Source organism: Canis lupus, chromosome 20 (genome assembly GCF_048164855.1).
Source record: "Canis lupus baileyi chromosome 20, mCanLup2.hap1, whole genome shotgun sequence".
Lineage (NCBI taxonomy): Eukaryota > Metazoa > Chordata > Mammalia > Carnivora > Canidae > Canis > Canis lupus.
In genome coordinates, this window is record NC_132857.1 from 21,151,976 (window position 1) to 21,179,766 (window position 27,791).

The 27,791-nt window shown below is 37.0% G+C and overlaps 1 protein-coding gene and 1 long non-coding RNA gene across 11 annotated transcripts in view; one reads left to right on the top strand and one right to left on the bottom strand.

The window, feature by feature from the left end:
* Positions 1–27,791, top strand: part of PRDM5 (PR/SET domain 5) — a 200,509-nt gene that overhangs the window by 136,791 nt on the left and 35,927 nt on the right. For 9 of the 10 annotated variants that reach the window (XM_072788558.1, XM_072788557.1, XM_072788560.1 and 6 more), the window contains one exon: positions 17,509–17,594. The exons of the other annotated variant lie outside the window; for it this stretch is intronic. In XM_072788558.1, coding sequence (XP_072644659.1) covers positions 17,509–17,594 — 86 coding nt within the window. The remainder of the gene's footprint in view (positions 1–17,508; positions 17,595–27,791) is intronic. 10 annotated transcript variants of the gene reach the window in all.
* LOC140611742 (uncharacterized) overlaps positions 14,050–27,791 on the bottom strand; it is a 29,426-nt gene continuing 15,684 nt past the window's right edge. The window contains exons 2-4 of the long non-coding RNA XR_012012880.1: positions 15,850–15,992; positions 15,517–15,723; positions 14,050–14,270 (exon numbers count right to left, since the gene is read on the bottom strand). This is a non-coding gene — a long non-coding RNA (uncharacterized lncRNA). The remainder of the gene's footprint in view (positions 14,271–15,516; positions 15,724–15,849; positions 15,993–27,791) is intronic.

The following is a 27,791-nucleotide window of genomic DNA, read 5'->3' on the forward strand; positions in this document are numbered from 1 at the left end:
CTCATGAATAAATAAATAAAATATTTAAGGAAAAGAAAAAGGAATATTGTCCTGTTCCTTGAAGAGCTGCTAAAAAAAAAAGTAAGTAAAGCCTGTGTATCTAATATTGAAGAGATTGGTTAAAGAAATTATGGTATATCTATAAATTGGAATATTCTGTAGTCAATAAAAGCAGTATTATATATTAGTATATCATATATTAGTTCACATGAAAAGAAATAAGAAATACAAGTTACAAAAACAAAATGATATATTTTATAAAGATGAAACATTTATGTAAAAAGGTCTTAGAGGTTAAATACTAAATTATTAACTGTCGTTATTTCTTTGTATTATAAATAAGGATAATTTGAATTTTCTTCCTGATTTTCTTTTTTTTTTAAATTTATTTTTTATTGGTGTTCAATTTACTAACATACAGAATAACCCTCAGTGCCCGTCACCTATTCACTCCCACCCCCCGCCCTCCTCCCCTTCTACCACCCCCTAGTTCATTTCCCAGAGTTAGCAGTCTTTACTTTCTGTCTCCCTTTCTGATATTTCCCACACATTTCTTCTCCCTTCCCTTATATTCCCTTTCACTATTATTTATATTCCCCAAATGAATGAGAACATATAATGTTTGTCCTTCTCCGATTGACTTACTTCACTCAGCATAATACCCTCCAGTTCCATCCACGTTGAAGCAAATGGTGGGTATTTGTCATTTCTAATAGCTGAGTAATATTCCATTGTATACATAAACCACATCTTCTTTATCCATTCATCTTTCGATGGACACCGAGGCTCCTTCCACAGCTTGGCTATTGTGGCTATTGCTGCTATAAACATCGGGGTGCAGGTGTCCTGGCGTTTCATTGCATCTGTATCTTTGGGGTAAATCCCCAACAGTGCAATTGCTCGGTCGTAGGGCAGGTCTATTTTTAACTCTTTGAGGAACCTCCACACAGTTCTCCAGAGTGGCTGCACCAGTTCACATTCCCCCCAACAGTGTAAGAGGGTTCCCTTTTCTCCGCATCCTCTCCAACATTTGTGGTTTCCTGCCTTGTTAATTTTCCCCACTCTCACTGGTGTGAGGTGGTATCTCATTGTGGTTTTGATTTGTATTTCCCTGATGGCAAGTGATGCAGAGCATTTTCTCATGTGCGTGTTGGCCATGTCTATGTCTTCCTCTGTGAGATTTCTCTTCATGTCTTTTTCCCATTTCATGATTGGATTGTTTGTTTCTTTGGTGTTGAGTTTAAGAAGTTCTTTATAGATCTTGGAAACTAGCCCTTTATCTGATATGTCATTTGCAAATATCTTCTCCCATTCTGTAGGTTGTCTTTTAGTTTTGTTGACTGTATCCTTTGCTGTGTAAAAGCTTCTTATCTTGATGAAGTCCCAATAGTTCATTTTTGCTTTTGTTTCTTTTGCCTTTGTGGATGTTCTTGCAAGAAGTTACTGTGGCCGAGTTCAAAAAGGGTGTTGCCTGTGTTCTCCTCTAGGATTTTGATGGAATCTTGTCTCACATTTAGATCTTTCATCCATTTTGAGTTTATCTTTGTGTATGGTGAAAGAGAGTGGTCTAGTTTCATTCTTCTGCATGTGGATGTCCAATTTTCTCAGCACCATTTATTGAAGAGACTGTCTTTCTTCCCATGGATAGTCTTTCCTCCTTTATCGAATATTAGTTGACCATAAAGTTCAGGGTCCACTTCTGGGTTCTCTATTCTGTTCCATTGATCTATGTGTCTGTTTTTGTGCTGGTACCACACTGTCTTGATGACCACAACTTTGTAGTACAACCTGAAATCTGGCATTGTGATGCCCCCAGATATGGTTTTCTTTTTTAAAATTCCCCTGGCTATTCGGGGTCTTTTCTGATTGCACACAAATCTTAAAATAGTTTGTTCTAACTCTCTGAAGAAAGTCCATGGTATTTTGATAGGGATTGCATTAAACGTGTATATTGCCCTGGGTAACATTGACATTTTCACAATCTTAATTCTGCCAATCCATGAGCATGGAATATTTTTCCATCTCTTTGTGTCTTCCTCAATTTCTTTCAGAAGTGTTCTATAGTTTTGAGGGTATAGATCCTTTACCTCTTTGGTTAGGTTTATTCCTAGGTATCTTATGCTTTTGGGTGCAATTGTAAATGGGATTGACTCCTTAATTTCTCTTTCTTCAGTCTCATTTTTAGTGTATAGAAATGCCACTGATTTCTGGGCATTGATTTTGTATCCTGCCACGCTACCAAATTGCTGTATGAGTTCTAGCAATCTTGGGGTGGAGACTTTTGGGTTTTCGATGTAGAGTATCATGTCATCGGCGAAGAGGGAGAGTTTGACTTCTTCTTTGCCAATTTGAATGCCTTTAATGTCTTTTTGTTGTCTGCTTGCTGAGGCTAGGACTTCCAGTACTATCTTCCTGATTTTCTGTGTTTTAATATAATAAGTTTCTTGAATAACAAAATATTTAAAATACATTAATATTATGATTATGCAGGTCACTGCTATTATTAGATTTATGCTAAATTATTTAGGTACAAAATGTTTTTGCAACTGATTCTCAAATGGACCAACAGAAAGAAGTGCAAAAGAATGTGATTATAAAAGGGAGAAATGAGAATGAAAAGCAAATATGGTGACATTAAACCCAAGTATGGGTATATAATACTTATTGTACTATTTTTCCAAGTTTTCTCCATGTTTAAAAATTTTCATAATTAAAAGTATGTGAGTGTTTTATTCCAATAAGAACAACTGAAGGGATGCAGATGCCAGCTAAGTGCCACTAAGAACCGTTTCCTGAATATCCAGCTTCACAGCTTACATCTTCTTCACATGTCCCTCAAAGCCTAGTTCTTTCAACAGGAAGACTTTCATTCTTTGAATATAAACAGACTTGTTTTGTTTTGTCGCTTATAGTCATGCCGCTCAGAGAGAACTCAGATTCTCCTGAATAAGCAGAACTTAATTACCGCATGCTTAGTCATCTTCTTGAAAAGGGAATTCCATGAAATTTGCTATTGGTATAGAGTTTTTAGAAGTTTTTAAAAAATACATTGTAAAGTATATGTATTCTTTACAAAAGAAGGTTTAAGGAGTTGATAAGGCTTACCTAGTCCTGCTGTTACCCTACTATACATCTTACAGTGGTTTCCCCTCGTTTTGTGCAAAATGACCAGCCCTTACCTATCACGCGACTCATCAACTACCAATTCCTCTCCCAGTTGACATTCCAGCTCACTTATTTGGCTCCTTTCACTTTCCGCCAGTCTTCAAGTAAATGCTACTTTCTCCGTGGTATGCTACCTGACCATCCCTTACCCCCACCGCATTAAGTTGATGTGTTCCATCTTGTACTTCTCTCAACATAGCATGCTTCCAAGCACTCATACTTCTTGAGTCACTCATAGGTTCTCTGTTCCCTTAGAGCTGTGCCCGTATCTTCTGACACCTTACTTGTTTACTATTCAGAGAACTGCCTGGCATAGAGAAAGAACCTAGCGAATGCTTCTTGAATAAACAAAAGAATCTACAAATACATCACAGAACCTGTGGGTTAGTGGAAGGAATGCTGGCTTCATAGTGAGAAGTCCTGGATTTAACTATGATTTGAATCAACCATAAAATCACTTTTTCATAAAATAACTATAAAGTCATGGAATTCACTTTGAAAAATGCTCGAATCGAAGAATAAAATTGCTAAACTCCTCACTTTATTAGCCAGACCTACCTCAATATGAAATTGGGCCCTTTGCTCTCCTTTCCATTCTTTACCTCATTGCTTCATCATGCTATTTGTTGGAAACAATTGTATAACAAAGAATACTTAACAGCATGGTTTAAGATTTAGCTCACCAATATATATAAAATTACAGTACTTAAATGAAGGAATAAAGAACAATATTTGGCCCACTAGCGCTAAATCTACTATAACTCCTTTTAACTTGGAATTGCCTAGGTTTTCAAATTCTTATTAGAAAAAAGGTAGAGTAAATTGGCCCTGACAAATCCCCTATCCATTTTGTTTGACAAGGTCCACTCTACAGGAACTGGAATAATTACAAACAATTGTGTAGTATATTATAGTCTCTTGTTATTTGTAGCCTTTCATCTAGTAGATATTTGGGGATCCCACTTTTTTACTGTTACAGAAATATGTCTTTTCAATTATGATTTTATACTTACTTTGCATATCTGCTCCATGACTAGATTCTGAGCTGATGGGCAGGACAGGTCAGGCTCAGGTTTTTAATCAAGTTTACTGAAGGGGAGAAGCTCTTTCAAATACTATCTGAGTTAATCCTTCCACCTAGTGTGATAGGTTTCTAAGACCATTCTCATTTTCTAGATGAGGAAGCTGAGATTCAGCAAAGCAAATGACCGGTCTAGTCAAGGTAGTAAGATCCAAATCTTTTAACTTCAAATTCTATCTTATTTTTGTGTTATCTCTTCTTCTTTTGATGTACAGCTACACAAGTACTGTACAGTTGTTATAATTACCACAAGAATTATACAAATTCTGTAAGTTATCCAGTATAAAAGATGAAGGAATGAAATTCTAAAAGTCACATATTATTTTAATTTTATGGAAGTTTTATCTTTTAGAGTCAAATGGAAGGGTCTGTGTGTGTGTGTGTGTGTAGCATTCATGTGTTTATTGTCTCCTGAGTCGACTTTACAGTGGACAATAACATACAGAAAAAATGATGATTAAATTTAATTTCTCGGATTTTTTTTTGCTTTTATTTTTAAAGCAGTTTTAGATTCACAGTGAAATGAAGAGAAGATACAGAAATTTCCCCTGCCCATCAGCTTCTCCCTGACACATGTATCCTCTCCCCTGTTATCAAAATCCCCAACCAAAATGGCGTATGTTCTACAATTAATGAACCTACATTGACACATTAGAATCATCCAAAGTCTATAGCTCACATTATGGTTCACTGTTGGTGTTGTACATTCTATGCATTTGTACAAATGTGTAATATGTGTTCAATAATATGCTATTATATGGAGTACTTTCATTGCCGTAAAAGTCCTCTGTGCTTTGCCTATTTATCCCCCAATCGTCAATGCCTGACAGCCACTGATATTTTTTTTGACTCCATAGTTTTGTTTTCCAGAAAAACATTTGATATTTACATAGTTTGACATTTTTCAGGATGTCATATAGCTAGATGGATTACTTTTTTACTTCTAGGAAATTATTATTATTGATAGTTGGGACTTTTAGTGAGATGGATGTACATTTGAATATACTGCAATGTGATAAGGTTTTTATAGAGGTAATGATAGTCTTATCATGGTTTTTCCATTATGTTGAAGGAGTCTATTTCATTTTGTTTTTATTGTATCAAACTATACATCAGTATTTTGGGAAGCCATTCTCTTCCTTTTAACATCAAATAACAGTAAGTTTTATGAAGACAAAACAGGACTCCTATCTATATTTCCTCCTTCCACTTTGCCAACTGGTATCTTTCATCATTTCCTATTTAACATAGTGGTAATATTGCTTTGGGGAGTATGAAAGGCATTCCTTCATATTAATTTTCTTAGAACAGGTCTTATTATTATTATTGTCTCATGACTAATGGTCACTCTATAAGACAATGGTAACTTAGCTATTTGATTACTACCTTAGTTCTGGGAGGAGTCTTAGTATTTATGTCTCTGTTGTAATTTTTTGTTAGCAGTGTTCAAAAAAAAAAAAAACATTTAAAAAACTCCTCCAATTCACATTTTGATTGGTTTTCTCCTTTACTACCATAAGTAGCCAACCAGCTGTATACTTGCTTCACCTTCTTTCCCCTCCCCCTCTCCCAACTCCTTCCCATTACCACCATTCTGTACTCTAGGGTGAAGTCTAACAAGTTTGTTTTTCTTCATTAACTTGGAAAATGTTTTTTACAAACTTTGTATCCACCTTCTAAAGTCTGTTCATTCTTCATAATTAGGTGATTAGAATAAGTACATTCACAGCAAGTATGCACATGGCTTTTGCTTTTATAGATTATTAAAATAAAATACTCTTCACTTTTAGAATAGAAATGAATTTAATAAATTTGCTGGTTTAAACCTCTTAATTGAACCCATGCCCTGCAAAATACAGTGATTTGCTAAGGTTTCACTGCTTATATATTGTTCCTCTAGAGCTAAACTAAGGCTTAAACTTTGTTCAGTATACACATTGCTGGTATTTTAAGTTCTTATTCTAATTTTTACTATTAACATTGGACTTACATATTCCTTCCATGATGTTTGATGATAATTTCTGGTTGATATATCAACCAATTGAGGTTAATAATCTCGACTTTGAAGCTTGAGGGTCTGTAGTTTGTTATTTAATTCCACTTCTGGAGAAACCTTCCCACCACAAAGTCAACTATCTCCACTTCTTGTTATTAACTACCTAGTTCCTATCCTTTGTATGGATCCTGGAGTCATAGGATAGGCTTTCAAATTCCATTTTATTTTAAATCCTCCCTGCATGAGCTTTTTAGTCAGTTGCTTCACCTCTTCAAAGCATACTTTCCCCACCTAAAGATAAAGGGTAAGAATAGTCCCAATGTCGTGGTACTGCTTTGAGGGACAAATGAAGGTCTCCATCAGGAACCTTGCATAGCGCCTCGCCCAGTGTGCGCATGTGCTAGTATTAGCCATTGCTGCTATGGTTGCCATGTGCTTTGCCATCATTATTCTTGCATGTATTTACCACAGTCAAGCAGCATCCCTTGATATATGGTATGACCTTCTGTTCCTAGTGTCATCATCATCATCTTTTTATAACCTGTAGCAGCAGAATACAGATCATCTGTAGAACGTTGAGGAGGGCTGGTGTGGGGTGAGTGAGGGTGCATGTCCTGTGTGTCACCATCATTGTCGCTGAAGGCGAGTTTTTAGGTCTGTGCCTGGCAGGCAGCTCTGTAATTTATCATCCACTTTCCTATGCTACAGTGACAGGGATGGCACTCTGTGGGTCAGTCGGCATAGTAGAGCACATTCTCCTGTTGGTTTATAGCTTCTTAGGGTCAGTGAGAGCTGGGGTTAATTCCGCAAGGGAATCCATGGACTGTGACATGAATTCCATCAGTTGTTCATAAATTATGAAAGAAATTCTAGGAACTGCTTTTGGGGTTTTAAAGCTCTGGGCCAGAAGGTTAATTACTTGCCTACAGTTCCAACCAACTTTCCGTGTTAATAGATACCGGCTGTGTTGGCCCTTCTGTTCCAGGCTTGCTTGCACACTGTTGTTTGAAGGTAGCAATAAATCATTGTCTTAGGAAACAGTTAATTTTTTTAGTAAATACCTGTGATCAGTTTAAAAATAAAGGATTGGTATATAATAGTTTGGTTATACTTGCATTTTATCCATTGTTTCTCTTTTTGTAAAGGAATTTATTCTTTTTAGAATATTTTTGTGCAAACTTACAAAAACAGTAACTATAATTATAAACAATAATAAGAGGATTAACAATTATTAATAAATACAAATAGACAATTAGCAAGGTAATTATGAACACAAATGAAAATTTGAGGCATGTTTTTCACATTTTTATAAGGATTAGATAACTTTCCTGTGTTGAGAGGAAGAGCTTATTTTGCTCTATTTATTTTCTAAGTGGTTAATTACTAACAAACATTAGGCCATATTGAATGTTCTCTTACCTGCAGATAAACTAAGAGTTCACAGAAGAGTTGAGTGTAAAATCTGCATAGAAATAAATTATATTCTCAGCATCACACTTTCAGAGCCTTAGATTTTCCTCTAAGAAGTCACTCATAGATAAAGTCTTGAACTACATGACTTTTGTTCTCTGTGTTATTTTGACATTTCAGATCAGTTTTGAACACTGACCACATCATAGGAATGTAGTGTTTCTTTCCTTTTTTTTTTCCCTTTCTGTACTTTGTTCCTCCTGGTTTTGAGTTAGTACTAGACAAGCATATATAACAACTTAGAGAGAGGGAGAGACATCTATTTTGATTTTCATTAGTAGTGTTATTATCTATTTTTAATATTTTTCAAAAATATCAAAGGTTGTAGTTTTTAATGCAAAAACTATAATGCTTATATCAGGGTTTGTCAGAGGGCAGATAGAGGCACTGTGGGAAGAGTGAGGGAGTGGTGACAGTCATCTTGGAAAGTTGCATCATAAACCAAATGAATTAGTAATACAGTCACAAAGACTAACAAGAGGGATTATTTAAAATATTGTTTAGTAACTTGCTTTATATCCTTCTTCATTTGTTTTTTGATACTGAGATCTTCAAAAATGGAAGTGGCCCAGGCAAACAGTTTTCATCTCAACATCTTTATCTATTTAGTACATTTCTACATATTATGAATAGCTACCTCTGTTAAATGTGAACACCAACATTGTCCTTTAGTTTAGGAAAACTCAAGAGATTTGGTGTCCTCAGATACTTGCTTCCTCCTGCCATTGCTACCACTTTCTCTCTTGAGAACAACATCTCCGTGTGTTGTTTTCCTGTAACTCCCAAGTGTGCTTCAGGGCCGGGGAAGGTTTTCTCCCTTTTCTAGTCTGAGGGTAAAGAGAATCATTTTGGGGATTTCTTGCTGCTCACAGTTATATACTCTTGATTCTTCCTTGCTGGCACAACTAGCAGGAAGTGCCTCTGTGTGCAGGCTCCTTGAGGCTTAACTACTTCATCACTCCAGGACCACTGTTCACAGACTGTGCTCATAAATATGAGGCTAAGTAAAACTTCTGGTAGAAATTCCTAGACATGGGAAACTGCTGGGTGGAAGGATTAGTTTTCCCACTGAAGTCTGACTCCCTACCAACAAAACCCAATCAGTAATTACCTTCTCTTTCTCTACTTCCCTACCTTAAAGTGTTCCCTAACAACACAGTCATGGGGAGAACTCATGTAGAAGTTTTTCTTTCTTGGTAAGAACCTTTAAAACTTTGCCAGTGTCTGGATTATTGAGGTGTTTCTCCTATCTGTGAGGCAGTCAGTGTTACTTCTGTCAGTGTTCGCATGAAGGACTTCATGAAGGTGTCCTGATCCCTCAGATAAATCACATGTGATGGGTGTCACTTACACACCTGTTTGATGAAGCCAGAGCATCTTGAGTATGGTGTCTTTTACTGTCTCTTCCTAGCTCATTATATATTTCTAATCATTCATTAAACCCTTGTCCTCTTTTATACTGCATCTTGTATTCTATTTTGTTTGCATCTGTAAAACTCAGTTTTTATTTTGCCTTCAACCCATAAGTAGTTGTGGATCTTTACTTGAGATTAGAAAATTAGCAAGCACATGGCTCTATTTTTCTGCTTCCCTATGAACTTCACCTCATTGACTTAGCATCTCTTCAGAGATGAAGAATGGGGGAAGCCCACGTGGCTCAATGGTTGAGCGTCTGCCTTTAGCTCAGGCTGTCGTCCCGGGGTCCTGAATCGAGTCCCACATCGGGCTCCCCACAGGGAGCCTGCTTCTCCCTCTGCCTGTGTATCTGCCTCTCTCTGTGTCTCTCATGAATAAATAAATAAAATCTTAAAAAAAAAAAAAAGAAATGAGGGATAGTTGCTATACCTCTAAGATTCGTAAGGAAAAGAATTCTTCTTTTACTTTTTTTGTAGCTGCATTCATAGAACTTTGCATTAAGAAAAAAAAGCGATTTGTTTTGATTCAGGTGGCAAAAGTATTTTGAGAAGTTAAGGTCTCCGCATTCAGTAAATTTTGATTTTTGTATTTTATTTCCCATTTCCTTCTAATAGTAAACTCTTTAAACTTTTAAAAGTAGTGTGTCTCTGTAAATACTCAAGGAGAAAATGCCAAGTTTGGAATTTCTTGCCTTTCTTTCAAAGAGGGTGTCGTTGGGCTTAACTTCTTCAGATCAAGTGAAATTTTGCAGGATTTGATTAATAGGAGCATTCCAAGAGTAACAACGTGGGGTTCAGTGAGGTCAGTGGGGTTTCATGGCTCTTTTCGCTACAGGAAAAAAAGAAGTATTTCAATTCATAGAAAGGTGCCAAGAATGAACTTGAGCTACTCCCATCTGTCAGGGTAGCATTTCACTTCTCTCTGTGGTGTACTTTTAGTTTATTAGATGCTCCATAAATTGAGGGGATTGGAATGGTGAAATTGGAAAAGTGATTGGGAGGTACTTGCACAATTATATTTTTTGTTTAATTTTTATTTAGAATGTGTTACTTTGATGTCTTACAACAATTTCCTTAGTCCACAAAAGCAACAGAAGCCAGTCCCATATTTGTGGAAAACAAATTTAAAGTTCTAAAGAATTCCCATATAGAGCTTATATTTTAAAGTTCAACCACATGGAACCATCTTATTTTTCATGAAACATACACTTTCAAGGTATGCTTGTTATTTAAAAGTTGCCCTCTCCAAAATTGATTTTTGTTGGAAACAAAGACAAAGTCAAACGTAAAACTGTGGCTTCAAAATCTTTAAACCTTATTTAATTTAATTATCTAAATATTATTTAATTTGGATTCATTGAAAGTGGGAGTTTAACTTTATTCCATTTTAAATTACATTTTTGTATATATGTATCTTTTCAGAAAAATTATGTGAACTCTCTGAAATCTCATAGGCTTTAAAAATATGCTGACAAAATAAAAGTTAAAATTATTAAACTGTTTTCTGAAAATAATCTGTTTTTAATTTTACTCAAAATGTCTTAAAGTGTATACATTATAAATTAAGCTTTTTTGCTTGTTTAAAATCTCTCAAAGCATAAGGCCCATTTCTTTTCAAATTCTGGTAAAATACATAGACCATAAAATTTATCATTTTAATATTAAATTAAATTAATTTATTAATTAATAAATTAATAAAATTAATTTAATAAAATTTTCCATTTTAATATTTTTTAATTTTCAAGGTTGATCATGATCATTATTGCTAAATTTGCTGCATTCGTTGTGTTTAGTAGTTTGGAATAAAATTTGATCCCTTTTATAGAGTGGTCAATTCCTTAAATTAAATCCAGGGGTTAATAAGAATATCAAGGTTTGCAAGATTTTATTGTGTTAATTTCAGATTATATAAGCATAGATATTAAGGAAATATTTGTATCAAAATGTTGGAAGTTGAGGTGGTTATGGGACAATAGATGGATAGTCAGTGGTGCTATGGCTTTAAGATCTTTTATCATGAAGATGCATGCTAACCTGCACTCCCTTCACACATTTTTAAGATTCTCTTTTAATATTAAGAATAATGTGTGTGAATCCTTTGGTGAGGGTTAGACTTCTTTCTGATATCTTTAATTAAAATTATATTACATTAAATAATGGTAACATCAATAAATTATAATTCTAATGACATATATTAAACTAGAATTGGATTTTTTCCAGTTATTTTTAGCCATCTTTGCCAGTAAGTGGTTGTTGTCACAGTGCATCATCTTCTCTTTAAGACTCAAATAACTTGAGAACCAGGCTAGACTCTGTAAGGTGTTCCATGTGGCATCCAGATGTCCTCTCTCTTACTACTACCTGCATCTAAAAGGCCATCTCCAATTTTTTGGAACTCTTTTCTGAACATCGTCCACCCTCCTCCCTGCACATTTCAAATACTTTGAAGCTAATTCCATCTCAGGTGTGCCAGCAGTGAGAATTTGGAGGCACTTACTTCAAGCCCAGGAGCTTAAATAGTTTTAATTAAATATGAAGAGTTAAAAAAAAATAAGCATGTGCGTCAATTATGTGAAATTGGCATCAAGGATTGGCATTAGCATTCATTTACTTCTTTTGCCTTTTGTAACAACCTTAGCTCAGTCTATGGCCCACTCCCACAGAGGTCTTCCTTAAATCTATCTTCTTCTTTTATTTTCTTCATATAATTTATCAGTATCTGAAATTATCTTGTTTTTCTTTACTTTTTCTTGTCCTTCTCACTACAGTAGTTAAATTGAAAAGGCCGTGACTTTGTGAATCTGTTTGCAACTGCATTCCCAAAGCCTGGGACAGTAACTATGTGCTCAAAAAATATTTAATGTATGACTAAATTAGTTTCATGGAGTATCTATCTACTTGGCGGCACTTTTGAAAATCAACTTAAAATCAACCTCCTAGGGGCAGCCCCAGTGGCTCAGAGGTTTAGTGCTTGCCTTCCGCCCAGGGCATGATCCTGAAGACCTGGGATCGAGACCCTCGTCAGGCTCCTCGCATGGAGCCTGCTTCTCCCTCTGCCTATGTCTCTGCCTCTCTCTCTCTCTCTCTGTGTCTCTCATGAATAAATAAATAAAACCTTTTTTAAAAAAATCAACCTTCTACAATTGCCATCAATGCTTCTGTTTGTTTCTTGATATGTTTGAAGAAAACACAAATGGATTTTAATGCTTAGTGTTAGAACATAATTTAAAGAAGTGAATGAAAGAACTCACCTATTTTCTGTAGTTAAATAAAAACTATTTTGCCATTATCTACATGTCAAAATTATTTGTGCTACTATGGTCATTAAATTTGACTATTGGTAGTTAAATCTCATAGATATTTGCCAGTATTGTATTTACTTTCTAAATATTGAAGGTGGTTACCTATAGGTAGTTATCAATCCATAGCTTAATGTTACATTAGTAGTTGCATTCACTTGTGACCTGCTTTGAGACATAACACACATTCCTAACCTGCCCCCTACTTTTTCCTGGAGAGCTTTGATAAGTAAAAGAATGCTTGAATTTACTAGCCAGAAAGATCTGGTTAATGTTAACTGCTATTGCAAGAAGCAGAGTTTTTGTCAATAACTTTAGAAAGCCTAACTTAATTTACACAAAATTCTACCCATATTATTAACTTGTGTAATGGCATAAGAGGTAAGGGTTAAAATTCTGATTCCACCATTTAATAGTTATGTTATCTTGAGCAAAGTACTTATCCTTTCAGTGGTGGCTTACTCTCCTCATTTGTAACTAGGGATAGAATATCTAAATCATAATGTGCAAGAATTAAAATTGCTAATATACCTTAGGCATTCTGAATAGAACAGAGCTTCTATATGTTTCAGCTATTATTTCCATTTAGATTGGTTTTATCTATACTTTTTAGCTAATTATTAAATTAATTAATATTCATGTTAGTCAAAATTTGAACATTTTAATTAGCCTAATCAAAATGAAGACAGTGTCTAAATCAATCAGAGATATTAAAAAATGTAGTTCTTAGGACACCTGGGTGGTTCATTTGGTTAAGCGTCTAACTCTTGGGTTTCAGCTCAGGTCATGATCTCAGAGTCGTGAGATCAAGCCCCATTTCGGGCTCCACACTCAGTACAGAGTCAGCCTGAGATTCTCTTTCTCCCTCTCCCTCTGCTGCTTGTCCCCACTTCATGCACTTTCATAAATAAATAAATAAATAGATAGTCTTAAAAAAAAAGAGTAGTTCCTTGGATTTGCCTCAGATTGTACATCAGAACCTGTATATTGGTGGTGTTCAAGTAGGAAAGAGAGATTGATATTTTCTTTTTTTTTTTTTTTTTTTTTTTTTTTTTTAATTTTTTTTTTTTTTTATTTATTTATGATAGTCACAGAGAGAGAGAGAGAGAGGCAGAGACATAGGCAGAGGGAGAAGCAGGCTCCATGCACCGGGAGCCCGATGTGGGATTCGATCCTGGGTCTCCAGAATCGCGCCCTGGGCCAAAGGCAGGCGCCAAACCGCTGCGCCACCCAGGGATCCCGAAAGATTGATATTTTCAAGGTTAATTCAAATTGAAGATTGTTTCCTCTTTGCTCCAGAATAATTTTATGTGTAGACATAAATATTTCCTAGAGACGTACTCCTCAAAATAACTTGAAATAATGAAGGAAAGTGCATATGCATAATGTGAAAAAAGCTAAGATTAACAGCTTCGTTTGGTATGAAAATTATGCAAATAACTTTAATAGTTATTAGCATGTTGACTTGTACATATAACCTTCAGCTTCAGGTTGTGTGGGTCCACAGATAGGTTTGTCCTCAGAATCTTCAGGGCCAGATTCCTTTAAAGATGCTCCAACCAAATGGGTAGAGAAGGTAGCAGTTTAATGTACAGTGTAGGCTGATTTGCAAACCACACACTGTAGATTTCAAATGAATTTTATTTATTAAAGCCATTTACCCAGTGATATCCTTTAAAACTGCAGTTATATTCTGGGAGGTAGAATGAATGAGTAGGGTTGGACTTAAGTTTCCCAAACATACCAGCTCATATCAGTGGATCTCAGGGTTGGAGTAGGGAAGGGGCAGAAATTCAGTCCTCTAGAGGTGCCAGTTTCTCTTCTGGATAGTTGACATAGGCCTCCTGGGCAGCAGAGAAATAGACATCAGTGAAAATAATAATTTTCAACAGTATGAGTCAGATGGCTGTATTAGTTTGCTAGGACTTCTGTAACAAAGTACTACAAACTGAGTAGCTTAAGCAATAATTTATTGTCTCGTGGTTCTGAAGGCTGGAAGTCTGGGTTCAGGGTGTCTAGAGGGCCACATGCCCTCTGAAGGCACTAGGGAAGAATCTGTATTAGGTCCTGGCTTCTGGTGGTTCTCTGCCTTGTGGCAGTATCACTATGCTCTTTATATGGCATTCTCCCTCTGTGTCTCTGTCCTCTCATAGCCATCTTCCTATAAGGATACCAGTCCCATTAGATGAAGGATCCACACTACTCGAATAACATTTCCAAAGACACATTTTGAGGTACTGGAGGGGTTAGGACTTCAACATATGAATTAGTGAGTGGGGCATAGTTCAATTCATAATAGTTAACCATGTATTTTTATTGTCCTAATTGGGACACTGGAGAAAGTGAAGGGAGCACTATTAATCATTGTTCTGGGATAACTAGCATAAACTGAGACTGCCTTAGGCAAACCTGAATATATGGTCACTGTCCCTATGAGATAGATACAATTTATCCCATTTTTCAGAGGTTCATTGAGGTTGAATAACTTCCCCAGAGTTATAACTAGAAGGAGGACAAGTTATTCAAATTCAGGACAATCAGATTCTAAAAAAAGGAGAAAATCTATGCCTCTAACAAAAGTTAACATTTTCATGTCTATAGAGAAAATTTCCGTATTATGACACTAGGTAAGGTAGGGAGTGAATTTGTTATGCTTCATTCTCTAAAATTTCTTAACTATATCTCTTTCCCTGCTTGATCACCTCGGCTATCATGAAAGAAAATAATAACCTGGTATATTACATTAGACTTAACATAATTTACCAGATGGCTGCGAGTCTTTGATTTTTGTTTGCTGGCTATTCTTTTGGTATTTGGAAAACAAGAAGATAACTAAAGCTATACGAAGAGTCTAGTAATGAACAACTACATTTTGTAGGCTTGCTAGTAAATTTCTGAAATAACTTTTTGGAAGTGTAAACCACTTTACTATTTTTATCATGCTTTATTTGTTATCGAGGTTTGATTTGTTGATTGATCTGTTAATAAATAAACAGTTTAGCATCTTCATTATCCATCACTAAAGTAAAACAAACTGAAAATCTAAAAGATTACTTTTCATGCTTTATGAAGAAGGAAATAAAAAATTACCTGGAATTAAATGATGCAGTAGGTACCACCATCAGCAGTAGCATTTTGCTGTATTCTTATTTTTTCCAGGGGGGGTATGCATGGTAAAGGTTAGATAGTGAAGAAATTGATAAATGACAGTTGTTGTTACTATTCCTTCTACTGCCGATGCTGTTGTTACTGGTACTGCTATTAATACTATTTTCATCATAATCAAGGAGCAGAATTCTAGAAATATCAGAGAAGGGCAATCAATATGACTTAAAGACTGGATGAAGAGGGCAGTGAGTTAAAGGAAGTATGTTGGAGGCTAAGTTTCTTATTTGGTAACTAGGTGACCGTGGTATAACTAACCAGGACAGGATATACAGGATACACAGGATCAGGAGTTGAAGACATGAATTCAGAATGCTGTATTTGAGTTGTTCATGGGATATCCAAATGAAGATACCTGGTTGACATACGGCTATCTCAAGACTGGGTCTCAACAGAGAGATCTGGAATTGAGATAAATACATATTATCAATTTAGTGTTAAATAAGATTATATTTTCATAGTTTTTCAAATAAATTGGACTCTATGCCTTTATTTTTCTGACAATGAAGATGCACCTTCCTAAGGTCGTTATTATAATAAGGTGAAAAATTCCAGATCCACTTACCTAGTACAGAGGTTGATTTTTGTCTCACAGAAGTTGGCAAGTCCAGATAGTTCTTTAAAGAGTCTTGTTTCTGTTTGCACTGCCATTGTTACTTTATTTATTTATTTATTTATTTATTTATTTATTTATTTATTATTTATTTATTTCCATTTTGGGTGGTTTTCATCATTTCACAGTGCCTGATTCAAGGAAAGAGTCCTGGGTGCTCCTTCCTCAGAAAGGCTGGGGAAATGTGGCTCTGCTGGGGGCTCCTCTGCATTTGCTCCCCCACGATGTTACTGCTGAAAACATACAGTTCATAGACAGAGCAAGGCCCCTGAAGAATGTCCCTGTCATCTCATGAAGGAGTGTCCTGGATTAGGGACAGGCCAAGGAAGACTGATTAAAAGGGACCATTAGAGCAACGAGTTCATTATTGACCTGATAGGGGAGTTCTCTGGAATAACTCAAGTGATACCTGGATTGAAGGAGAAATAGAATCAAATGGGATATGAAGGAGTAAAGGACTAACATGTGCTACTTGGGAAAAGCCCTGTCTCTGAGGGACAGGAAAGCCAGATAGGAAGTTTTACATTTTCTGAAGGCAAACATTTTCGTGTATCCATCTTTGATTGCAGGGTCTAGCATCCTGCCTTGAATGTTAAATGAGAGAATAAAGAATGGTGATTTTACTTTTCTAAATAATTAGGCTTTGACTAGAGGGCAGCTTCAGATTCCTTCTGCAGACTAAATTTTGTCACATTTTTGTCATTTCACAGATTTTTTTTTTTTTAATGTGTTGGGTAAACAAAATTGGCTTGGCTCTTTTCTTAAAAAATGATCTCTAGATGCAAGGTACTCCGTTATATCAGTAAGTATGGATCAGTTATTAAACTACCAGTGATTCTGTTTAACATTTACCAATTTGTGAAATTATTTTGAAACTCATAACCCCATCTAAGACAGATTATGAAATTTTTCTTTTTAAAACAAAGAATCAATAAACCAATTAAAGACCCCTATCATGAGTAACACAGTGACAGAATGAATTGATTAATATAAACTCCTTTTCAGAGATTCTTAAAATCTGAAGATTTAATTTGGGCTCAAACACTAAAAGGAATATGCAATAAGCTTGCTGCTGGCAAACGTTTCAATCCTGGAAGCTGTCTGGGCTCAGTCCCTCTCTGCAGGAGGGAAAGGCACAGTCCATTGCCCTGAAATGCTCATGGTATGTCAGCCCAGCTGTGCAGGGAGCCTCTTTCTGGCAGTGCAAAGAGCATACATGGTGATTAAGATATGAGTTGAGGGAGTGATGGCAGGGCTTGCTTTGCTATTTTACTTTTTTTCTGACCTGGAGACTTCCTTTGCAGGTGAGCGTCCCTATCAATGCCCTTACTGTGAAAAAGGATTCAGTAAAAATGATGGACTGAAGATGCATATTCGTACTCACACCAGGGTAAGATTATATTCTGTCTCATTAATATTTATTATAAAACTATACTTGTTTTTTTTAAACATATTTAATTGGCATGAAAAAATAAAAGTGATGTATCTTAAATTACATGTTTATATTTATGATGGATATTTGGGGATACATTTTTTTTTAAGACAAAACAATGAAAGAAATAAAAGTCCAGACCTCGAAAGTGTCCCAATTCTTTGACTTATGAATAAGTGCTTAGGAGTACTAGGAATTATAAATGGCAAACTGCCAGATAAATAGATCGTGACATTTTAATACTAAAAGGTATAAAAGACGCTGCCTTGCAGAGCATTTGCCAGTGAGAGGAACATTCTTGAATGGAGGCGTGTGACCACTAAGTAATGCGTATGAGGAAATACATTTTCAAGAAAGATGTTAAAAATAATGTCAGTTATTAGAAGGGGCAAAAAAAAAGAGAAAACAAGTCACTGCTTTACAGGTACTGCCTGTTACGGCCTTCCACTGGACTGTCGTCATTCACTTACATACGGCTTTCCCATACTCAAGCATCTGCCTCACCTGCTATGTAAAAACCCATGAGCAGTTCACCCTCCAGGCAGCTGCATTTCTTAACTATTTCTGTTTAGAGCACATTAGATACTTCATATGAACTTGCCACGTGGAAATCGGATGTTTTAAATAGTTCTTGATTTTACTTTTCCCATCTTTTCACTGCATTATCTTTCACACAGTTCCTTTTCAGTCTGGCCTTTTAAAGGTGCTCATAGTCTGGACATAAAGGACATATTTTTCCAGCTTTTAAGAGACATGCTTAATCCCCTAAGAGTAATTCTAATTTAGGCCTTTCCTGGATTTCACTTTTTACCTTAGCTATAAAATAAAAACTAGAGAAAACACATAATAATAATAATATCCTTTCCAGTATAATAATATTCTAGCCTTCCACTTCAGTTCTGTAGGCCATAAAAGATACCCTCAGAGGCCCTGTGAAGAAAATAACTCTTCTTGTTCTTCTGGTGGAGGACAGAAACAGCTTCTGTACTCATTAAAGCAAATCCATAGCAGGTTTCTCCTTCTGGTTTATAACACCATATTTATATTATATGAATATTAGTAATTGGATTATTTACTGAGTATAAAATTACTTCATAAACTATAAAGGATTAGACAAAGATGACTACTTGTAATGATATGACTTAAATATATATTTCACAATGAGCACTTTTTTTTTTTTTAAGATTTTATTTATTCTTGAGAGACACAGAGAGAGGCAGAGACACAGGCAGAGGGAGAAGGAAGCTCCATGCAAGGAGTCCGACGTGGGACTTGATCCTGGGACTCCACCATCACACCCTGGGCTAAACCACCCGGGCTGCCCGATAGTGAACATTATTAAAGAGATTTAAGTTAGTTCACCTAGGAAGTTATCTTACATGTGTGCAGTTTTCATAATGGCATTAATAATATGTTTAAAGATGCCAGCATGCAAGCAAAGGAACCTTGGTTCCTGTCATCGAAACAAGTGATGTTAACCAAAATTTGGGCACGATGGGAACCTAATATGTTACCGCACATGATTACCGATGATAGACATGATTATACCACAGAAGAAAATCACTGTAGGAAAAAAATACTTTCTGGGTCCTCTCAAGAAAGTGTGATATTTCGGGATGCCTGGGTGGCTCAGCAGTTGGGCACCTGCCTTTGGCCCAGGGCGTGATCCTGGAGTCCCCGGATCAAGTTCCATGTCAGGCTCCCTGCATGGAGCCTGCTTCTCTCTCTGCCTGTGTCTCTGCCTCTCTCTCTCTGCCTCTCATGAATAAATACATGAAGTCTTTAAAAAAAATAAAAGAGAGTATGATATTTCCAGTTCAATTAATCAGTTTTTACTTTGCCTTAATATAAAGTTTATTAATGAGACTGATACAAATAGTGGTAACAAATACAAAGACAACTAATCCCATGCCAGGTACTAGTCTGGGCTTTCACAAGCATTTATTTAAGAAGCCTCACAGAATTTATATCCCATAACTTGGTAATGAATTAAAAAACCCTTTTAGGCCTCTGTAAGGTAGATATTCGTGTGATCTCTTTGTAAAAAATGAGAAATTGAGGCGTAAGCAGGCAAGGAGCAGAATTGAGGTGGGAACCCAAGAAGATGGGCTGCAGAATCAATCCCCTTACCTACCACACACATTTGCCTTTTATTTACTTAAATATTTTGACTCTAACTGACTGAATACTTTCTTGTATATTTTTAAACTAAACGAACTGCAGTAATGATCGCAGATATAAAAGCCTTGTGTTCATTTGAATATTTGAGCCTTACTTCAAGGTTCCTGAAACTGCCTCGAGGTGTCCAGGGACAGGTGGTACCTTTTAGCAGCTTTCAAGCACTAACTGCAGGGAAAGAAAACAAACCCCAGCTTTTGATTAAGGGCACACTCTACAGCACCTCAACTAGAAGCACCCAGAATTTTAGGCCGAATCCCATATGATTCATGGAGAACTCCAAAGGAACAGGGTATTTTCCCTTTATTACTTTGGTTTTATAGGACCAAATACAAAAAAAGATATCTCTACATTTGGATCATGATGCATGTCAGTTTCAGTTTTGTATTCACATTACATTTAGTATTTAGATAGTTCTAATCCTAGACGTTTTTGTCCTATTTCAAAAGAATTTTAATTCTGTTACAGCAACAACAAAAACTATACTATTCAGCATGTTACATCTTTGAGAAGTTTGAGTTAGTCTGCACAAAATGCCATGCCTTGCCTGCACCCTCAGATTTGCATTCTGTGGTTACTGCATGGATGCCTCAGCGAAGGAACACAAAATCCTTTCATTCTGGTTATTGTTTATGGGGTCCAGTAAGGGCTGCAAGTGTGGGAGACAATTTTGCTAAAATCCACATTATACTAAAAGGCTGAACAGTCGTTGGTCTTTTATGGAGAGGCCATGGCTTAAGTCCAAGGCTTAATTTCCTTTTATCCATTTCCTTCAATATATTATACATTCTCCTTATTTTTAGTTTTCAACACTTTGTTATGCTAGATGTGTTTTTCTTTGTATCCATCCTGCTTGTATCTACAGTTTGTTATTAATAGCTAAATTTTGGAAAATCCTCAGCTCTTTTTAAAAAATTACTTCTTTGGTCCCTTTCTTTCCTTCTTTTTCTTAAGGGATGTCAAGTACATGTGTTACACTGTTTGATGTTGTTCCATAGCTCTTGGTAGTTCTCTTCTGGTTTTGTTTTGCTTTGTTTGTCTTTTGATTTTTAATCACAGTGTTTTTCTTCTTGTCTCTGTGTTTCTAATTTCCATTCATATATTTTCAGTTTTACTGAATTTTTCCTCTGTTGTTCCCAGTCTGCCTATTGAAGGAGCTCATCTTTGATACCATGTTTTTCATTTCTAGCATTTCCATTTGGCTTTTTAAAAAATCACTTCCATGTCTCTGTTAAAATTATCCATTTGTTTGTGCATGTTGTCCACCTTTTCACTGGATTCTTTAACACATTAATTATAATAATTTTAAATATTTAAAATTGATACTACCAATTTAAAATAACTATAATTAATATGTTAAAATATCTGGGCCATCCTTTGATCTTGTTATGTTGTCCATTCTGTCTCTTGATATGGGTTTGTGGGGGGGGGGTTGCTTTTTGTGTGTCACACAATGTCTTTATTCAATGCCTATTACTGCATGTAAAAGAATAGTAGATATCAAGGGAAATATTATTTTTACCTGGAAATAGGTGCACCTCTTTTTTGGCCTGACCATTAATGTGAGGGCTTGAGCTAATCTAGTCAAGAGTTGAACTAGCTTTGGGTTTTGTTGCTGCTATAGTTATCATCGGCTTTAAGCTTCTCCTGTAGTGGTAGGCTGCTATTTCCACGTTCTTACTGGGAGGTCTGGATGGTCAGGGGTTTTCTGCAGTAATTCTCTGCTACCAACAGACCCTGTATACCCTTGCTGCATACGGTAGAGGTTTGTCTGTCTGTCTGTCTCTCTGCCTTTGCCCCTTTACTGGTTATAATCTGCTAGTACATGTTACTCAACATGAGATGTGAGTGGGGCAGAGGGCTCTCTTGGCTCTCCTGCTCTGCCAATAGGGTGAGGCAGGTGCTACATACCTGGGCCTCTGAAATGGAGCTTTCTCAGCATTCCTACTGTGATTCAGTGGTGAGCAACTTTTACCTCTGCATTAGTGCAGGTCTAGAGCTGCAATATCCTAGGCATAAGCTACATGTGGCTATTTAAAATGTAATTGTAATTAATTATAATTACAAGTAATTGTAATTTCATTAAAATTAAGGCTGATTCATAGAGCATGTAGCTTGTGGCTCCTATATTGGATAGCACAATTAGAAAAATTTCCATCATCACAGAAAATTCTACAGCACAGGTCTAGAAAGACAGGTGGCTGAACTTGGCCTTGTGTCAGTGGAGAGTTTTGGGCATTAGTGAGGGGACTATTCTTTTTCTGGCAGCAGCAGACCTCTTCTACACATCATTGTGGACCTTGGGCAAAAGCAGGTCCAAGAGCCCCTCTCCTTTGAGTCATTGCAGGGTACGGGGCATGGGCAAGGTTCTGTTCTTCCCCAGAGGCAGAGCCCTTTACCTGGGACCAGAGTTTACAAGGGGTTCCTATATCTCTTTTAGCAAGTTGATGGCTTTTGCTTCCTCACAGAGATAAGTTACAAGATATGGCAAAGACAGAAGGCATTTGTTTTCTGTGTCAGAAGGGTCTGTAGCCATGTGCTTATTCCCTGGCAGTGCTGGTCACTGCCTTGCAGTCCATGAGGGGACCAGAACACAGATGAGTTCCTTCTGGTATTCCTTCTCCACCTTGAAACCTTATCAGGCCCTCCAACCCTCATCACTGTCAGGACTCTCCAGCCCTCTCAGCCTGCCCCTAATCTTTCTCAAGGGCACCTGGTAGAGCCAATGGAAGAGAAGCTGTGAATGGTTACATTGCCAATGTACTTGGGTTCCCATGATTCTAATCTGAACCATCCCCATAGCCCACAGTGGACCTTTAAGAATCCTTTAAAGTTCTACTTATTTTCTTCCTACCCACTTAGGTGACACCCGCCTCATCCTCTGTGTTGTGACAAAGGGGAAACAGTTCTCCTGTTCCATCTCTGTGGCATTCAATTCACCTACTTGTCTGGAAAATACCCCATGACCTTAGGTTCAAAACAATGATGTAGATTATCCAGCATTTTCTTTTTTTTTCTGCTTAGGGTAAGAGTGGTGTTCTTTGTGTTTTTTGTTTTTTGTTATTTGGTTTTTTTCCACATTTTAAAAGCACTAATTTACCTTAGCTGTCTAGGTTTGTTGGGATAATTTCTTGTACTTAATGTTTCTAGATTAATTTCTGTTTGGTAGAAGCAGAAAATCTTACACTCCATGACCAGTTAACACTTCTCTTTAGTTAGGGAAGCATCCTTTTTACAGGCCCATGTGATTGAGACCATCCTGTTAGTTTTGGAGAAAGGGGTTCTGTTTCCCAGAATGTGGAGAGGTCAGTCTACCTCAGGGCAGGGCTTGGCAGGCCTCCCACAGGACAATGTATTATGAACCATTTCTCATATCTCCTTATCTACTTTCTCTCTTTCCTATTAATGGGCTCTTTTCTTTGCTTGGGTGTTGGAGAAGATAGCTTTTTGTGGGGAGGAAGACTTCTTTTGCACATGAGTGGGAGGAATTCCTTAGTTTGGACACTGTGGCTTCAAACCAAGTCTTTCTGAAACAACCTCAAAAAAGAAGTATTAATTTTCCCAGGGATTTTAAGTTTGGAGATGCTCCAGGCTCTCTGGCAGACCCTCCTCTCCTTATCTCTGTAGTCTTTTGTATAAGAGGTCTTCTTGGCCATCCTCAATTATATCTGAAGTAGATATCTTTATGTGTAGTATCTCAAGTCCCAAGTTAGTACATTACACTTAGGAACAGAAATCATCTGGAAATTGTGGGCCTTAGGTTTTTTTGGGGTTTTTTTGACCTTAGGTTTTTATTGTCTTACACACTTTGAGCCAAGACACTGACACTGAAATAGGGCACATGGTCATGAATATCCATTGTGTAAATACTAGGTTCAAAAGGAATTGTTTTTGTAACTATTTACTACAGAAGGCTTCACATCTTACTTAATCACTTTTGATTTTCAAAATGGAAAGCACCTAGACCAATTAGAAAGTTAATTCAGAGAGTCTGCCTTTTGAACCCCACTTGGAAACCCATTTAGTCTACACAAGATCCAAGATCACAGCTGTTTCTCCAGCCTTATTTGTGGGAATAGCCAGAAGTGTTCTTACAAATATGAAAATGCAAGTGATTGCCCAGGCTTTTATGTTGTTTTATATTTTGTTAATTTTCTTTCATGAAACTTCCTGTCCCGGGTCCTCAGGTAGTTCAGGTTTTGGGTGGGCGGGCTTTACAGACATACGTCCTTCACACTTTCTTCTGACACCATGCAGTGAAACCCTGTGTCTCTAAGGCCAGACTGGAGTGGGATGCCTCAGAGTCCCCTGGACATTAGGCACTGCTGAATTTATCTGGAGCCTTTGGGGGTGGTATACCAATGTCGCGATTTGAAAACTATACAAAAATATCTGACCAGAGCACCCAGCTGGCCCATCATGTGGATGCAGTATAAGCATGATGTTGAAGGAAAGAGAAGAGTTAATTCATTACGGGAGGAGATACTGAAGGCGGAGTGAAAAGTGGAGACTAAGAGGAAAAAGAGGCAAGAAGAATTTCCTCAGCTACAGGAACACTGCATAGGATTTTCATAACCTTGGATGAGAACAGAAAGGGGTCTTTTAAGGGTAAGAACCGGCTTGCCATCCTCATGAACACATTATGAGGCATTCATTAAAAAAAAAAAAAAAAAAAAAAAAACTAGAGACAGATGCAGAAGCAAGCCTGTTGAATCAGGAAGGGAGTGAGTAAATTCATTCCAGGAAACACTAGAGAGAGAGGGTGGTATTTGAATTGAGCTTTGAGGAATATAGAGGAGGGCATGCTAGGCAGATGTAACTGCGAGGACAAAGAGAAAGAGGTAGTTGCTACACATCCCATAGGGTGGGGCCTCTCCACCACGACTAAGTCTGAGGATGCATGTTGAAGTCTGGTAGCGGTTGTGACACGTTGGGACTGAGGAGTTGATATGAATCCTGGAAGCATGTTGGTTTGTGTGATGTGTTTTATTTTGAGTAGAGGGATGATATGATTAGCTCCCTCTTAGAAAGACTGCTCTGAAGATATCCTCAAGTACGAATGAAAGGAGGCCATACTGGAGGCCATACTGGGGAGACCAGGCAGGACAGAGGCAGGAGCCAGCTGCACTAGACAGGGAGCCCACACCAGGTGGCCGTTGGACTTAAAAGTAGGAACATATGGGCAGCCTGGGTGGCTCAGCGATTTAAGCGCCCAGGGCGTGATCCTGGAGACCGGGATTGAGTCCCCACGTCGGGCTCCCTCCATGGAGTCTGCTTCTCCCTCTGCCTGTGTCTCTGCCTCTCTCCCTCTCTGTGTCTATCATGAATAAATAGATAAAACCTAAAAAAAAAAAAAAAGTAGGAACATATATGAGAGACACTTCTGAAATAGTATTGAAAAGGTTTAAGCATGTACTGCATGTAGGTGGTGAAGACTACGGAGGAGTCCCAGGTGAACCTGGGATGCTTGGAAGGGACACTTCAGGACATGGTGGTGTTCCACACAGAGACAGGAAGATGAGCTAGTTGATTTAGAGATTTAGATTTAGAGTGTTTTTATATCTAGAAAAGAGAAAGAGATTAAGAACAAATTTAATTAACTTTTAAATGTTTATTATGACTTGAGAGAAAACATTGAAATTTGTTCTTATTTTTTATTTTTCTTAATTTCATGAGCTTTTGTGCTTGTGGGGGCAAAAGGGTATGGCCCATTGCCACTATTTGAAAACATCTTTAATTTGGTATTGGAATTAGTAAACCTTGATTGTTTCTACGCATATTTCCTGGGGAATTTTAGATGCCTTACAAATGAATCATTTAAGATAAATGGCTTTGAGATACTATTGTATTTTATTTGGCTTAGAAAATACACCTGCATGAAATTGGACATTCTTATTCTATCACGGTGAGCTGCCTTTCCTTTGTAAAAGGGAAAATCAGACCATTTGAAAAATAACTTCCCTTTCAGGGACTGACAGCATCATTTTCTCTCTTCTTCCCGTTTTCTTTTTTTGTGAGAATCCTTTTTGAGGTTATCAACCCAGTGCCTCCTTTTTTAAATTTTCTGTGCAACTATGCTCATGAGCTAGGCAGCTCCCTTAGAATCATCAGCAAAGAAACTTTTCTGTTCCCTGGTTAGGAGTACTTTTCTGGCACATCAAATGATGTTCCCGATTTAAAGTAGGACTTCTGGTCCAGGCATTCTAGAATATGATGATTGGTTCCCTGGATTTCTCTAGGCTAATATAGTAAGAGATGAAAACTTAAAATAAATTGGATTTCATACTTTTGACAAATTTATTGGGTAGGTAAATTATCTATAGGAAAATGGACAAAAGTCTTTTGTGGAGTTAAATTCTCTTTCACTGTATTTAGGGTTACAAGGGTAGCATTACATCAATGTGAGGGACTGAAGTGGTCCTCAGGCATAAGATGTGATTTTTCTGCAGACTTTCTTTTAATGGTACTTACATTATCATTCATCATTTCTATACCTAACTTGGTATTTTGGGAACAAACAAACCTAGAACCATTCGCCTAAAACATAATGTATGTTCATGTGGTAATGGTGTGTTCAAGATGGTTGCCACCAGTTTTTTCCCTTCTTGCCTAGACATCCACAGGGCAAGTCTAACTACCCTTCCTTTGAGTCTGGGCTGGTCACAGTGGCTTGCTTGACCACTAACAGCGTGCAGCAGAGTTAATATTCTAGGAGCTCAGAGGCTATAAGAAACTGGAGCTTTTGCCTGTGTCTCTTGGAATCATGCTGTGAAGACCGCAAATCCTGTAGAGACATCACAGACAGGCCCTCCACACTACAGCTGACACCAACTGCCAGCCCTGTGAGTAAGCCATTTTGGACACCTAGCCTATTTGAACCTTCAAATGACTTCAGCTCTAGCCAGCTGACTGCAGTTATAAGAGAAACTGAGAAGTAATGTCTCCGTAGCAGTCAGCCCACAAAACCATGTCAGTCCACATTCCATCCACAAACCCAATCCACAAAACCATGAGAAAGAACTACTTATTTTATGTCACTAGGTTTGGGGATGACTTATTATGCATTAGTAGGTAACAGAAACAAGTGCTAAATATTGCACCATGCTGAATAAGTACAATTTTAATTGTATAATATGCTTCTGCATTTTAAAGTGGTTGACATTTCTGGACAAAGTGCTAAAGTAAGCAGATACAATTATGATCCTAAACATAAGTTAGCAGTTGGATCATGATACCATCATTTAGCAATGGGAACTATATTTTGTAATTGGGAAAATATAATTTTTAAAAAGATGGTTTAAAAATTAATACTAACAATTGTTTATAAAAGCATATGCTGTTCTTGAAGAGGATTCAAAAAATCAAGAAATGTATAACCTTTCAGGCTCTCATGATACTTACATACTACTTAAGTTCTTGGATTCAAAGTCTGGTGGCAAATCTGCTTATGTAATACTAAACTTTAATGAGAGCTTTCCTTTAAATAGTAGGCCCTGTAATTGGTGTGATATTGGGACTGCTGAAGTGAACAGGCTCATCACCATCATAATATTCTCTCTGCAATACTTTTTAGAAAGCTAAACGACAGCCAAAGAGTCTGACGCTGAATTATCTGGCAGCATTACGATCAGGAATGCTACCTATTTGGGGGCCTCTGGTGTATAACTCTTTCTTGCCTTTGGAGCTAGTGGCCTGGCAAACACAATTATAGATAGTCTCCACTCAAATGTAATTATTGTGAGTAGACAGTAGGGACAGTTCCTATTTAGGACTTTCTTCCTGATTAGGACACTTTCTGACTGAAGCTCTGGAAAGTACACAAACCTCAGTTTTTGAATTTAACAAACTTACTGTCATAATTTGTTTATGTGTTTCTCTTGTTTAGACCTTGACTTCCACTTGGACAGAACTCTTACAGCTCTTTTTCCTTAGCATCTGTGTGCCTGGCTCCTAGTGGTTATCAGACTTTTGAATGAA